Below are 14,792 nucleotides of genomic sequence, written 5' to 3' on the forward strand. Positions count from 1 at the left end.
TTAAATCAGAGTCCTGGAATCCATATATGATTTAACTAACAAGTAATAAGTAATAAATGCCAAAAGATCGTCAAAAGTGAGTGGTTTTGCAGATGGTGAAGACGGTTGTGAAAGATTGCAGCAGGATCTGGATCGATTGGCCAGGAATGGTTGAGAGAAGTGAGAGGTTGCATTTTGGGACGTCGAACAAGGGCAGGACCTACACAGTAAATGGTAGGCCTCTGGGTAGTGTTGTAGAGCAGAGGGATCGAGGAGTACAGGTGCATGGTTCCTTGAAGGTCGAGTCGCAGGTGGATAAGGTGGTCAAAAAGGCTTTTGGCACTTTGGCCTTCATTAGTCAGAGTGTTGAGTATAGAAGGTGGGAGGTCACGTTGCAGTTGTATAAGACGTTGGTGAGTGCATTTAGAATATTGTGTTCCCTTCTAAGCATCGTGTTATAGGAAATATATTGTCAAGCTTGAAAGGGTTCAGAAAAGATTTACGAGGATGTTGCTAGGACTAGAGGGTATGAGCTATAGGGAGAGGTTGAGTGGGTAGGTCTCTAGTCCATGGAGCACCGGAGGATGAGGGGTGATCTCATAGAGGTGAACAAAATCATGAGAGGAATAGATTGGGTAGATGCACTCTTGCCCAGAGTAGTGGAATCGAGGACCAGAGGACGTAGGTTCATGGTGAAGGGGAAAAGATTTAATAGGAATCCGAAGGGTAATTTTTTCATACAAAGGATGGTGGGTGTATGGAACAGGCTACCAGAAGAATTGAGGCTGGGACTATCCCATAGTTTAAGAAACCGTTAGACAGGTACATGGATAGGACAGGTTTGGAGGGATTGGGACAATGCAGACAAATGGGACTAGTGTAGCTGGGGCATTGTTGGCCGGCGTTGGCAGGGTGGGCCGAAGGGCCTGCTTCCACACTGTATCATTCTATAAATCTATGACTTAAACAGTTCTCTATCTGGACATTTGCAACAATGTGGCATTTAAGAGACTTTTGGATAGGCACATGGATATGTAGGGAATAGGGGGTTATAGGCCTGTTCCACTTAGGTAACTTTTTAGGCGACTGCAGGAGACTGTGCCGTAGCCACATGGTCGCCACATGTTCGCAGGCGGTTGCCTGGGAGTCGCCTTCATGGTCGTGAGGAGTTCCCACATTCTGGGAACGAGTCGCGGTGACATTATGGTCACCGAGAATTTTTCAACATGTTGAAAAATTAGCAGCGACTAGAATGAAGCCGCCATGGAGAGTAACGAGAATTCTCGAGTCATAGGTGGGTCGAAAGAGGTCCTAGTGGGTTGCCAGGAGGTCGAAGGTTCTCCTAGGGTCTCATAGGTTGTAGCCGATGCTGACCGGTCAATTTCATTGGCTCATTGGGGAAAAAAAACGTAAACAGTAGTTTTCAGAACCAAGGATAATGTCCACCGAACTTCACAGCTGTGTATCTCTGGATTATTAAAAGTTGTCTGGCTTCTTAAAAGTTGTCTCCATTCCTTCTCCCCGCTCCCCCCCCCCCCCTCTTTTAAAGGACTTACCGTACACTGTGCTAGCCGTCTTAATGACAGCGCTCACCTTCATGTTCATTGTGGTGTGTGTCAGTATCACCTTGGCTTTGCACTATGTGAATTTCAGACAGCGCTACCCCCGCTTGCCCTGGCCCCTGCCTTTGCAATGTGTTTGTGTGTGTGTGTGTGTGTTCCACTCTGACAGTCACCGTTCCAGTTGCAGGTTTTTCAGGCGACTGCCAACAACTTGACAGTAGCTGGCAGTCCGCTGAAAACTCACCTAAGTGGGACAGGCACATTATGGATTACGTGCAGGAGTTGGTCTTTGCATCATGTTCAGCACAGATTTATAGGCCAAAGAGCCTATTCCTGTGCTGTACTGTTCAATGTTAACTCTAGAATAAACATACGTTCTTCAACAAGAAATTGCTGTACAGAACAAACGGCCTACCTCGGTTTACGAATTTTCCATTGTATTGAAGATTTAAATTACGTATGGCAACAGCTCTTAACTTATCCTCACCATCTTCTCCTTTGTAAAGTATGTAAATGTCATAAAAGTGATTTTTGTCATATTTAGATAAAAGCTTGGAAACAGAAAGTGTACACTGTCCAAAGATGAAAATAGATAAACAAGAAATGGTTACAATACATAGAGATAGTTTGAAGGCAAATAATTGTTACATGTCTTTATAACACTTGCATTTCCTTAGCATCATAAAGTTCAGGGGCTTTATACAATAGTGCATAACTTAAAACCAAAGTTAAGACCAAAGTTGGACCCTTGAAGACCGAAAAAGGTGAATTTATTATGGGGAACAAGTAAATGGCAGATGAGTTGAACAGGTACTTTGGATCTGTCTTCACTAAGGAGGACACAAACAATCTTTCTGATATAGTAGTGGCCAGAGGATCTGGGGTGACAGAAGAACTGAAGGAAATCCACATTAGGCTGGAAATGGTGTTGGATAGACTGATGGGACTGAAGGCTGATAAATCCCGAGGGCCTGATGGTCTGCATCCCAGGGTACTTAAGGAAGTGGTTCTAGAAATCGTGGATGCATTGGTGATAATTTTCCAATGTTCTATAGACTCGGGATCAGTTCCTGTGGATTGGAGGGTAGCTAATGTTATCCCACTTTTTAAGAAAGTCGGGAGAGAGAAAACAGGGAATTATAGACCAGATAGCCTGACATCGGTGGTGGGAAAGATGCTGGAGTCAATTATAAAAGATGAGATAGCCGCACATTCGGATAGCAGTAACAGGATCGGTCCGAGTCAGCAAGGATTTACGAAGGGGAAATCATGCTTGACTAATCTTCTGGAATTTTTTGAAGATGTAACTAGGAAAATAGACAAGGGAGAGCCAGTGGATGTAGTGTACCTGGACTTTCAGAAAGCATTTGATAAGGTCCCACACAGGAGATTAGTGGGCAAAATTAGGGCACATGGTATTGGGGGTAGAGTGCTGACATGGATAGAGAAGTGGTTGGCAGACAGGAAACAAAGAGGAGGGATTAACGGGTCCCTTTCAGAATGGCAGGCAGTTACTAGTGGGGTACCGCAAGGCTCGGTGCTGGGACCGCAGCTATTTACAATATACATCAATGATTTGAATGAAGGGATTCAAAGTACTATTAGCAAATTTGCAGATGACAGAAAGCTGGATGGCAGTGTGAACTGTGAGGAGGATGCTATGAGAATGAGACTTGGACAGGTTGGGGGAGTGGACAGATGCATGGCAGACGAAGTTTAATGCGGATAAATGTGAGGTTATCCACTTTGGTAGCAAAAACAGGAAGGGAGATTACTATCTAAATGGCGTCAAGTTGGGAAAAGGGGAAGTACAACGGGATCTGGGGGTCCTTGTACATCAGTCTATGAAAGTAAGCATGCAGGTACAGCAGGCAATGAAGAAAGTGAATGGCATGTTGGCCTTTATAACAAGAGGAATCGAATATAGGAGCAAAGAGGTCCTTCCCAACAAACCAGTTGTACAGAGCCCTAGTGAGACCACACCTGGAGTATTGTGTGCAGTTTTGCTCCCCTAATTTGAGGAAGGACATTCTTGCTATTGAGGGAGTGCAGCATAGGTTTACAAAGTTAATTCCCGGGATGGCGGGACTGTCATATGCTGAGAGAATGGAGCAGCTGGGCTTGTACACTCTGGAGTTTAGAAGGATGAGAGGGCATCTCATTGAAACATATAAGATTGTAAAGGGCTTGGACACGCTAGAGGCAGGAAACATGTTCCCGATGTTGGGGGAGTCCAGAACCAGGGGTCACAGTTTAAGAATAAGGAGTAAGCCATTTAGAACGGAGACGAGGAAACACTTTTTCTCACAGTGTTAGTGTTGAGTGTCAGAGGGCGGTGGAATTCTCTGCCTTTCAAGAGGAGCGGTGGAAAATAACGGCAGGGGATTCTCTGATTGGGGATGCTTTCATATTGAGAGAGGTGCTAGATAGGGCCCTGCACCTAAAAATAAATAACGGAAACAGTCACAGGGGAACAACTGGGGCAGGGCAGGAATGGGGTACCATGATTGGGGACTGATCACATCATGATCACATTGAATCACATTAGTGCTGGCTCGAAGGGCCAAATTGCTCCTGCACCTATTGTCTATTGTCTAAAACAACACATAATCCACCGATATTTCCACCACTAGCAGCCACATTTTCCCATCTCCACCCTTTTCCGCCATTCGCAGAGACTGTTCCCTCCATAACTCCCTGGTTAACTGATCCCTTCCCAACAAACCACCCCCACCCCAGGTACCTTCTCCTGCAACCGCAGAAGATGCAACACCTGTCCCTACACCTCCTCCTACGACTCTGTCCAGGGATCCCAACAGTCCTTTCAGGTTAAGCAGAGGTTCCCTTGCACCTCCTCCAACCTCATCTACTGTATCCGTTGTTCAAGATGTGGACTCTGATACATCAGCGAGACCAAACACAGACTGGGCGATCGTTTCGTGGAACACCTTCGCTCAGCCCACCTGAACCTACCTGATTGCTAGACACTTTAATTCTCCTTCCCATTCCTACACTGATCTTTCCGTCCTAGGTCTCCTCCATTGTCAGAGTGAGGCTGAATGCAAATTGGAGGAACAGCATCTCACATTTCGCCTGGGCAGCTTACAGCCCAGAAGTATGAATCTTGATTTCTCTCAGTTCAGGTAGCCCCGGCATTCCATTTCTTTCGATCCCTCCCCCACCCAAGTCACACTAGCTTCTCATTTTCACCCTATAAAAAAAGCTAACAATGGCCCGTTTCCTTTATCATCGTTACTTTTTTGCATATCTTTCATTCTTTGTTCTTTATATCTCCACATCACCATCAAAATCTCTTGTTTCCCTTATCCCTAACCGGTCTGAAGAAGGGTCTCAACCCGAAACGTCACCCATTCCTTCTCTCCGGAGATGCTGCCTGTCCCACTGAGATACTCCAGCTTTTTGTGTCTATCTTTAGTGTATAACTTAACTTTTGTTTTGAATATTCGATATATATTCTGATTTACCCAAAGTGTTTATTCTATCATTTGCAAAATACTGCCATTCAATGTTTCAATGTGCCACCAGATTCATGGTTGGGAAATATGATTTACTTGGTGGATTTATGAATGATTTATACAATTGATAAAGTAGGTATCTTTTAAAAGGTGTTACAGTTGGCATAGGCAAGGTGGGCAGAAAACACCTGTTTCTATGATTCTGAGATTTAGCTTCAAGTGGTGGTGAAGCGACATTGACACATTTCCAGGACAGTTTGCCCTGAGGAGGAATATGAGGAGATGTGCCTTTTTTCCCCCCAAAATTTTCAGACTTAAGACAAGTTACAACAGATAACTAATATTCTAGCTAATATTCCTCCTAACTAATATTAATTATCAATGAATACATATTGATCACACTCACACTTTGTTGATACGTGACTCCGAAGATATAAGCTATATTCAGCCGAGGCAAGGTATCTGGGCACAACTGTAAAATGAATAATTAAGACATTGCGGAAATGTATTTACATGAAATAGAAGTATAATCTTGATGTAAATTTTAGTTTTAGGTCTATTATTACAGTGATAAGCTTTATTTTGCATGCTATCCAATCAGTTCAGGTAATATTAGACGTAAATACAAATGTCAAACTCAAGTCCAATAGATAGAGCAAAGGGGAGAATATAGAGTGCAGAACATCGTTCCCAGCATTGTAGTGCATCAATTCCATGGACAAAGCCCAATGCCCACAATGGGGCAGAGGTGAATCGTACAGTACTCTACCTTATGGAAGGACCATGTAGTAAATTGATAGCAGAGGGGTAGAAGCTATTCCAGAGTCTGGTGATGTGTGGTTTTAAGCTTCTGCTGGATGGGAGCAGGGAGAAGGAATGACTGGGGTGGGTGTCTTTGATTATGTTAGTTGCTTTTCCAAGGCAATGTGAAGTGTAGGTGGAGTAATTGGTGGGAACAATACTGTGTGATGGACTGGGCTTGCATCTACAACACTATACAACAGTTTTTATTGTAGAATTCAGGACCTAGTCCAAATTTCAGAGGCCTGTTTGTGATGAGAAAAATGGGTGTATTATGGGTGCACACCAAAAGCTGGGACCAAATCTGACAGTAACTTCTGGAGTATACGATGCGCTTTTAAACAGTTAGCTCCTCTGCCAATGGTGTATCATCCTCTAATATAGTCAGTGTAAATCAGTGGAATAATGAACCACTTATAAGCTAACATCACTGTGAAAACATTGAAAATATCTTGTCTTTTTGAACGACTTGCAGGCGAAGTTTTCTGCACCAGGTTAACCTGGTGGAAATATACCAGACTCAATGAAATAAGGCCAAAAAGCAATTAGAGTTGCTAGCCACATAAAAATCAGGTGAGTGAGTTTTCACATGAAAAAATAGGAAGCAAGTTGATGATTTTTTTTGTAAGCATTAAACTTACAGTATATCCTGTTCTGTTATGTCATCCCGGGATGGCAGGACTGTCATATGTTGAAAGAATGGAGCAACTGGGCTTGTATACACTGGAATTTAGAAGGATGAAAGGGCATCTTATTGAAACATATAAGATTATTAAGGGAATGGACACACTAGAGGCAGGAAACATGTTCCCAATGTTGGGGTAGTCCAGAACCAGGGCCACAGATTAAGAATAAGGGCTAGGCCATTTAGAACGGAGATGAGGAAAAACTTTTTCACACAGAGAGTTGTGAATCTGTGGAATTCTCTGCCTCAGAAAGCAGTGGAGGGCAATTCTCTGGATGCTTTCAAGATAGAGTAAGATATAGCTCTTAAAGATAGCGGAGTCAAGGGATATGAGTAGAAGGCAGGAACGGGGTACAGATTGTGGATGATCAGCCATGATCACATTGAATGGCGGTGCTGGCCTGAAGGGCCAAATGGCCTACTCCTGCACCTATTGTCTATTGCCTATTGTTATTCCATCTGTTGGAACACTTTTCCAATAAACCTACAGATACAAGGCATAGCTACAAGTTTGGTGTCCAGTAGTGACCTCCAGCATGATTTTGCAAAGAGATAGTATTCAACAGGTATGTGAACAGGTAAAGAATTATCACTGCGGCGATATAGATAGATGGGTAAATAATTGCAGGATGATAAGCATAGCATCCGAGACGGTCTCAGGGGATTATGGGGAAGTGGCGGCGCTGCCCTGGCAGCAGCGGCTCGCCTGCAGTCCGTTGGTTTTTACTTTTTTGTATTGTTTTTTTTCGTTTTTGTATAGTTATGTTCTTGGTTTTTAGGCTGTGTTTATGTGGGGAGGGGGGTGGGGGGTGAAACGGGGGCTGCTGTCACTCCCTTCGGGGGAATACGACCTTTTTGTCGTATCCCCCTTCTTTGCCTCCGTCTACGCTGAGGCCTAGCGGAGCCGGCGACCTCGGGACTCTGGAGGCAGCTGACAGGACTCGTCCTGGGCTCGCTCCCGGCCCAGCCCGGGATGGAACGGTGCTCCCGTGAGAGCGGCATGGTGAGGGGCTGGAGTGGCCCAGCCCGAGGGAGGAATGGCACTCCCGCTGGAGTGGCCCAGCCCGAGGGAGGAACGGCACTCCCGTCGGAGTGGCCCAGCCCGAGGGAGGAACGGCACTCCCGTCGGAGTGGCCCAGCCCGAGGGAGGAACGGCACTCCCGCTGGAGTGGCCCAGCCCGAGGGAGGAACGGCACTCCCGCTGGAGTGGCCCAGCCCGAGGGAGGAACGGCACTCCCGTCGGAGTGGCCCAGCCCGAGGAGGAGGAACGGCACTCCCGCTGGAGTGGCCCAGCCCGAGGGTGGAACGGTACTCACGTGAGGGCGATCCGGTCCGGGGGCTGGGACGGTGCTCCGGGCTGGGACGACGTTCTGGCGGCAGTGTCCAGAGTCCTGGGTTCAGCCGTGGGCCGGCGGCTGCGTGTGCTGGACTGGAGGTGCGGCGGCTTCGACCACCCCGGGCCGCAGTGTTTGAACCGGCCCGTTCTCGGGGTTCGGTGAGCTGCGGGACTGTTTATACCATCGCCCGGTGGGGAATCGCCTCAGCGCAGAGGGAGCAGAGGGAGAGACTGCAACCCTAAGATTTTTGCCTCCACCACAGTGAGGAGGTGTTTGGAGGACTCACTGTGGTGGAAGTTAATTTGTGTTTATTGTTGTTATTATTGTATCATTGTATGTATGACTGCAGGCACAAAATTTCGTTCAGACCGTAAGGTCTGAATGACAATAAAGGAAATTCAGAAGGCAGAAGAATGGGGTTAGGAGGGAGAGGTAGATCAGCCATGATTGAATGGTGGAGTAGACTAGATTGGCCGAATGGCCTAATTCCGCTACTATCACATGAAATAATTAGGAAGAATTTACGGTTTTAAGTCTGTAGAAGGGTTCCGACCCGAAACGTCACCTATTCCTTTTCTCTAGAGATGCTGCCTGACACGCTGAGTTACTCCAGCAATTTGCGTCTATGGTTATAAATTCTGGTTTAAGACCTCTTAGTTTGATTTTGTAAATCATTTTAGTTAAATGTAATTCAGGTTCCTTGTCATTAACGCATATGAATGTCTTTTCGTGTTTTTTTCTAACTTTATTAATGTTAATCTTTTATTTTCTCGTGTGTCACGGGTGCTATTAATGTTTGTAAATGTCAAGTACATTTTTGGGAACACAGCCAGCTACTTCGACTTGGAAAGCCCTCCACTGCAGGACACTGCACTGGGGCATGTCTTACTGGAACAGGCTTCATGCCCAAAGACAGGTTATTGGTGTGGCGGGTGACTCACATTCAGGAGAAGATCCAGCTCCATGATTAGGTTAATTTAGTTTAAACATACAGCATGGAAACAGGCCCTTCGGCCCATTGAGTCCACGCCGACCAGTGATCCCCACACACTAACTATGTCCTGCACACACTCGGGACAATGTTACAATTTTACCAAAGCCAATTAACCTACAAACCTGTACTTCTTTGGAGTGAGGGAGGAAACCAGAGCACCCGGAGAACACCCACACAGGTTATGGGGAGATCGTAAAAACTCCGTACAGACAGCACTCATAGTCAGGATGGAATCCGGGTCTCTGGCACTGTAAGGCAGCACCTTTACTGCTGCGCCATGATATAGGAAATTATTTTAAACTCACTTTAAAATAAATCAAAAGCATGATTTAGGTTCAATAGACAATAGACAATAGGTGCAGGAGTAGGCCATTCAGCCCTTCAAGCCAGCACTGCCATTCAATGTGATCATGGCAGATCATCCCCCAATCAGTACCTCGTTCCTGCCTTCTCCCCATATCCCCTGACTCCGCTATCTTTAAGAGCCCTATCTAGCTCTCTCTTGAAAGTATCCAGAGAACCTGCCTCCACCGCCCTCTGGGGCAGAGAATTCCAGACATTCAGTAAATCTCATTAACTGATTCCATAGATGCTGTCTCACCCGCTGGGTTTCTCAAGCATTTTTGTCTGCCTAATATCTTGACAAATCATTTTGATAGATTTTAACGGGAGATCCTTGAACTAATAGGAACACAAGAGACTGCAGATGGCGCAATCTTGAGCAAAACACAAAGTGCTGGAAGAACTCAGTAGGTCAAGCAGCAACTTTTGGACGTTCCAGAGCGTTCTTCACACTGAATTGCTCTAGCAATGAGTTTTGATCATTAAACATAATCAGCTTTTTTTTTTGACATTTAGATATTTTTGGAATTTATTGATTAGAAAATTCTCAAACTATATTTTATATGTTTTAAAGGAATTTTACCTGCAAAGTACCTCCAGTTGCTTTTTCCCACTGAAGAAAAAAACCTTGAGCATCATATTTGGCAAGAATAAACTGTAATTCCATATGCTGCAAACGGTAAAACACAAACAATGAAAAACAGGAAATGATATTCAGATTACAACATTTATTGTGTTTGCGTTAAAAGATACCATGTAATAAACCTTAACACTTTGCCAAGAAACAGCTGATGAAAATAAGCAGCATTGATCAAAGCAGCTTATTTACGATCGCTTCTCACTATCTATCGGTTCCAATGCTGAGAGTCGTTAGATCCAGCGTTGAAAGTCTCCTGTCAAGCACTGTTCAAAGGAACTCTTGGATAAACTTATCTTTATTAGACTCGACACCATCGGCATTGGTGTGAGCACTAATAAAACAAGCACAAGCACAGTCGGGGGATGTTCAGGTGCTGCTGAAACGCAAAGATTTTATCCTTCATACACCTCCCCAGCATACCTATACCAAATGATTTCAATCACTTGAGAACAAACTTGAAGAGCTTAGAGCAAGGCTGCTGTTTAGAAAGGAGATCCTGGACTGTTATTTTGTTTCTTTCACTGAAACATGGCTCTCCCTGACTCACCAGACCCTGCTATACCCCAACACTTTCTCCCTCCATTGTATGGACTGTACATAATCCTCGGGAAGGGGAAAGGCAGTGGTGTCTGCTCTATAATCAAAGTTTCGTAATACACTGAAGTACAACTCAATTCTGCTGCCCAGATCTGGATTACCTGTTTATAAAATGCTGTCACTTTTATCAACTGAGGTAATTCACCTCTACCATCTTGTCAGCGTTCTACATAGTCTGTGGCACTGGACTAATTATACTTCAGTCATTAACTCTCTCTCTCTTGAGACAGCTAATCGCTGGTGACTTCAATCATACCAACGATCACTGCTGCACCATGAACATGTTCACTTATCACTCCATCCCTCTCCCTTATTTTGGCCAGTTTGATCATCTGTCAGTGTTGCTTCCAACGGGTTCTAGATGGAGACGGAAATGCGAGGCACCAACAAAAAGAGCAAAAAAACAGTTGCCTGTGGAGGCTGAAGATCTATTTCAGGACCATTTTAAGTCGGTCGACTGAAACATATTCAAGACCTCTTCATCCAGCCAGAATGAGTATACCTTAGTCATCACCAGCTTCATCAGGAAATGCATTAGCAACTGCGTTCTGGCAAAGATAATTAGGGTCTATCCTATTAGGAAATCTTGGGTGAACAGTGAGATTCACTCTCTGATGCAAACCTTCAAGGATACAGTGGCATGGGCGGCACAGTTGTAGAGTTGCTGCCTTACAGCGTCAGAGACCTGGGATCGATCTTGACAACGGGTGCTGTCTGTACGGAGTTTGTACATACTCCCAGTGACCAGATGGGATTTCTGCAGGCGCTCTGGATTCCTCCCATACTCCAAAGACGTACAGGTTGTTATGTTAATTGGCTTTGGTAAGTTGTAAAATTGTTCCTAGTGTGTGGGATAGTGCTAGTGTATGGGGTGATCATTGGTCGGCATTGACTCGGTGGGCAGAAGGGCCTGTTTCTGCATTGTATCTCTAAAGTCTAAAGATACAAGAAGACCAATTATGATCTCCACAAGTCTATGAGCGATGCCAAGCGAGATTTCCAAAACAAGCTGGAGGCTGGATTTATTCAAATGGGGGCCATCGACTGATTATCAATAAGGGCTGCAAGCCAAAACCGGGGGGTGATCTCTAGCAATGAGGCATCTCTACAAATGAGATTAATGCCTTTTACACCTATTTTGAGCAAGCAAAAAAGGCTCACCAAAGCATGTCCCTCCTCCATTAATAAGTTAATGTACAGAAAGGAAAACAAATGTACTTACTTTTGAGGACTTAAAATGAAAGATTGTTTGAAACGGTTCTTGATCAATAAGTCTATTTCCAAAACCATACTGAGTATCAAAGTATAACCAGGGCAGATTTATTCGCCTGAAAGGAAGTAAATTATCAACAAAGTTGACTTGAATAATAAGATACATTAGATTGTGAGAATAAGGAAAGAGCACTGGTTCCACAGTTGAATTTTTCTTTTTAATTTTAACTTGACATCCATAAACATATCTATGTCTAGGTTTATACCAGCATCTGCAGTTCCTTCTTACACATGTTTATGTCCAGCTGAATATCTTTCTGTGTGCTTTATTGGAGCCAGTTGATCATCCATTTATTTCAGTCTGTTCTGGAGATAAGTAATTTTATTTACCGGGGAATTCTGACTTTTACAATTAATTGAGCAACTTTTGTGATTTGCTCTGTTTGCCACATTATCCTTTTTTTTAAAAATTTCTGCAACTGATGTGGATTGATAAAACACAACTCACTCAGCCAACTTTGATTAAAACTACTGTAAAACAAGCAATCACTGCCATCATGACAATAATACTGATAGCAACTATTTCTACGTTGCAGCTGCTAATTGAACGTTCCCCCAAAGGCTGTACTGTGTGGTGTATGAATGAACTGCAGATGCTGGTGTATACCAATGATAGGCACAAAGTACTGGAGTAAATCAGCTGGTCAGCCATATCTCTGGAGAAAAAGCACAAGTGACGTTAAGGATCTGGACCTGATAAAGGTCTGAAGAAGGTCCTAACCGGAATGTCACCTATCCTTTTTCTCTGGAGATGCTCCCTGACTCGCTGAGTTACTCCAGAATTTTGTGCCTATCTTTGGCTGCACTTTGTTGTCACCTGCTTCAGTATAATCAAGAAAATGCTGAGAATTTTGTTGGTTATTTAGAGGCTATTCCTGCAATAAAATATCCTACACATCTTAAATCTGGTTGAATAAGATATAAGTGACTTTTTAACAGTATATTAAGATGTCTGTACTAGAAATGGAGGGAAGTAATTTGTGATATTCCACAAGAAACTGTTTGGTCCTCGGTACGTCACTTTATTTAATGATGACATAAAGGGTAAGGATACAGAGAAGATTTACAAGGATGTTGCCAGGGCTAGAGGGTCTCAGCTACAGGGAGAGGTTGAGTATGCTGGGACTCTATTCTTTGGAGCGCAGGAAATGAGAGGTGACCTTATTGGGGTGTATAAAATCATGAGAGGAATAAATTGGGTAGATGCACAGAGTCTCTTACCCAGAGTAGGTGAATTGAGGACCAGAGGACATAGGTTTAAGATGAAGAGGAAAAGATTTAATAGGAATCTGAGGGATAACTTTTTCACACAAAGGGTGTTGGGTGTATGGAACAAGCTGCCAGAGGGGGTAGTTGAGGCAGGGACTCTCCCAACATTTAAGAAAGAGTTAGACATGTACATGGATAGGACAGGGTTGGAGGGATATGGACCAAACGCGGGCAGGTGGGAATAGTGTAGCTGGGACATGTTGGCCGGTGTGGGTAAATTGGGTCGAAGGGCCTGTTTCCACATTGTATCACTCTATGACTCTATAACTAATGAATGAATGAATGAATATGTTTATTGGCCAAGCATTCACACAAGGAATTTGCCTTGGTGCTCCGCCTGCAGGTGGCAATATGACATACAGTGATAGTTAGGAATCACACATAAAATATTAAATATTAACAATAAAACATTATTGATTAAACATGTGAATTAAATAAAATACCTGAGCAAAAGGAGGCAACAGATTTTTGGTTATCGAGTAGAGCTACTACTCGTGGAAAAAAAGCTGTCTTCATGTCTGGTTGTGGCAGCTTTCACAGTCCGGAGTCGCCTTCCAGAGAGAAGTGATTCAAAGAGTTTGTGGCCAGGGTAAGAGGGGTCAGAGATGATCTTATCCGCTCGCTTCCTGGCCCTTGCAGTGTACAGTTCATCAATGGAGGGAAGGTTGCAGCCAATAACCTTCTCAGCTGATCGGACGATTCACTGCAGCCTCCGGATGTCGTGCTTGGTGGCTGAGCCAAACCAGACCATGAGGGAGAAAGTGAGGACAGACTCTACGATGGCCGTAATGCAGTGGGGAAGCATAAATCCAAGCCGACCATTGTGATAGCTTATGTAGCACTTTTCATAACTCCATGATGTTTCAAAGCACTGTACAGCAAATTAATTGCTTTTGACATACAGCCTTTGATGCAATGCTGGATTTTAAAAATTACTTCAATTGACAGTATAGTATTAGTGTTATTGGAACTAAGTATTAAGACTTATTGATAGATTAAGACAAAATTGTGGTAGATGGATTTCTACACAGTTACGTAAACTGAATCCATTTTTGTTGTATGGAGTTTGCACGTTTTCCCTGTGACCATATGGATTTTCTCCGGTTGCTCCGATTTCCTCCCACATTCCAAACACGTGTAGGTTTGTAAATTAATTGGGTTCTGTAATTTGTTGCTAGTGTGTAAGATGGAAAACTGAGATAATGTACAAATAATGAGAAAGTAAGCTTAAAGTTAACTCTTGGGAAAGACAAAGATGGAAGGTTACAGAGATATTGATTAATGATTAATTTAAACTCCACAAGTGACCATTGTGTCATGAGGATATGAAAATGCCACAGTTACTATGGTTTGCTGAGGCAGTTTCAGTCTCCTCAGATGGTTTCCCGATGTACAAGCAATAAGGGCTTTATTAAACCGACTTGTTCGATAGACTCACCACTGTTCTACGAGCTGTTTTACTTTGTGTCTGTGCCTATCCGAGTAAAGTCAGATATAGGGTACGGTTATAGCACAAAATTCCCTCCTACATAAACTGATAATATAGAGATAAATGATGGAGAGAAATGATTTGATATGAGAGGTAAACTTGCAACATGGCTCCATACCTGTGGAGATTTGTCCTACTAACTGTACTAACAATAGTAAAAAAAAACGGAATTTCTGACTAAGATGAGGGGAGATCTGATAGAGGTATTCAAAATCATGAGAGGAATAGATCAGGTAGATGCAGAGTATTTTACCCAGAATAGGGGAATCGACGACCAGCGTACATAGGTTTAAGGTGAAGGGGAAATGATTTAATAAGGATCCGAGGGGTAACTTTTTCACTCTTAAAG

At 43.7% G+C, this 14,792-nt stretch overlaps 1 protein-coding gene across 1 annotated transcript in view; it reads right to left on the reverse strand.

Annotated features, from left to right (window-relative positions):
- LOC129696003 (meckelin-like) overlaps nucleotides 1-14,792 on the reverse strand; it is a 136,749-nt gene that overhangs the window by 74,686 nt on the left and 47,271 nt on the right. Inside the window, exons 16-20 of the mRNA XM_055633424.1 lie at nucleotides 14,562-14,588; nucleotides 11,636-11,918; nucleotides 9,760-9,846; nucleotides 5,424-5,489; nucleotides 1,957-2,113 (exon numbers count right to left, since the gene is read on the reverse strand). Of these exons, the coding sequence (XP_055489399.1) occupies nucleotides 1,957-2,113; nucleotides 5,424-5,489; nucleotides 9,760-9,846; nucleotides 11,636-11,918; nucleotides 14,562-14,588 (620 nt within the window). The remainder of the gene's footprint in view (nucleotides 1-1,956; nucleotides 2,114-5,423; nucleotides 5,490-9,759; nucleotides 9,847-11,635; nucleotides 11,919-14,561; nucleotides 14,589-14,792) is intronic.

Source organism: Leucoraja erinacea, chromosome 4, assembly GCF_028641065.1.
Source record: "Leucoraja erinacea ecotype New England chromosome 4, Leri_hhj_1, whole genome shotgun sequence".
Lineage (NCBI taxonomy): Eukaryota > Metazoa > Chordata > Chondrichthyes > Rajiformes > Rajidae > Leucoraja > Leucoraja erinaceus.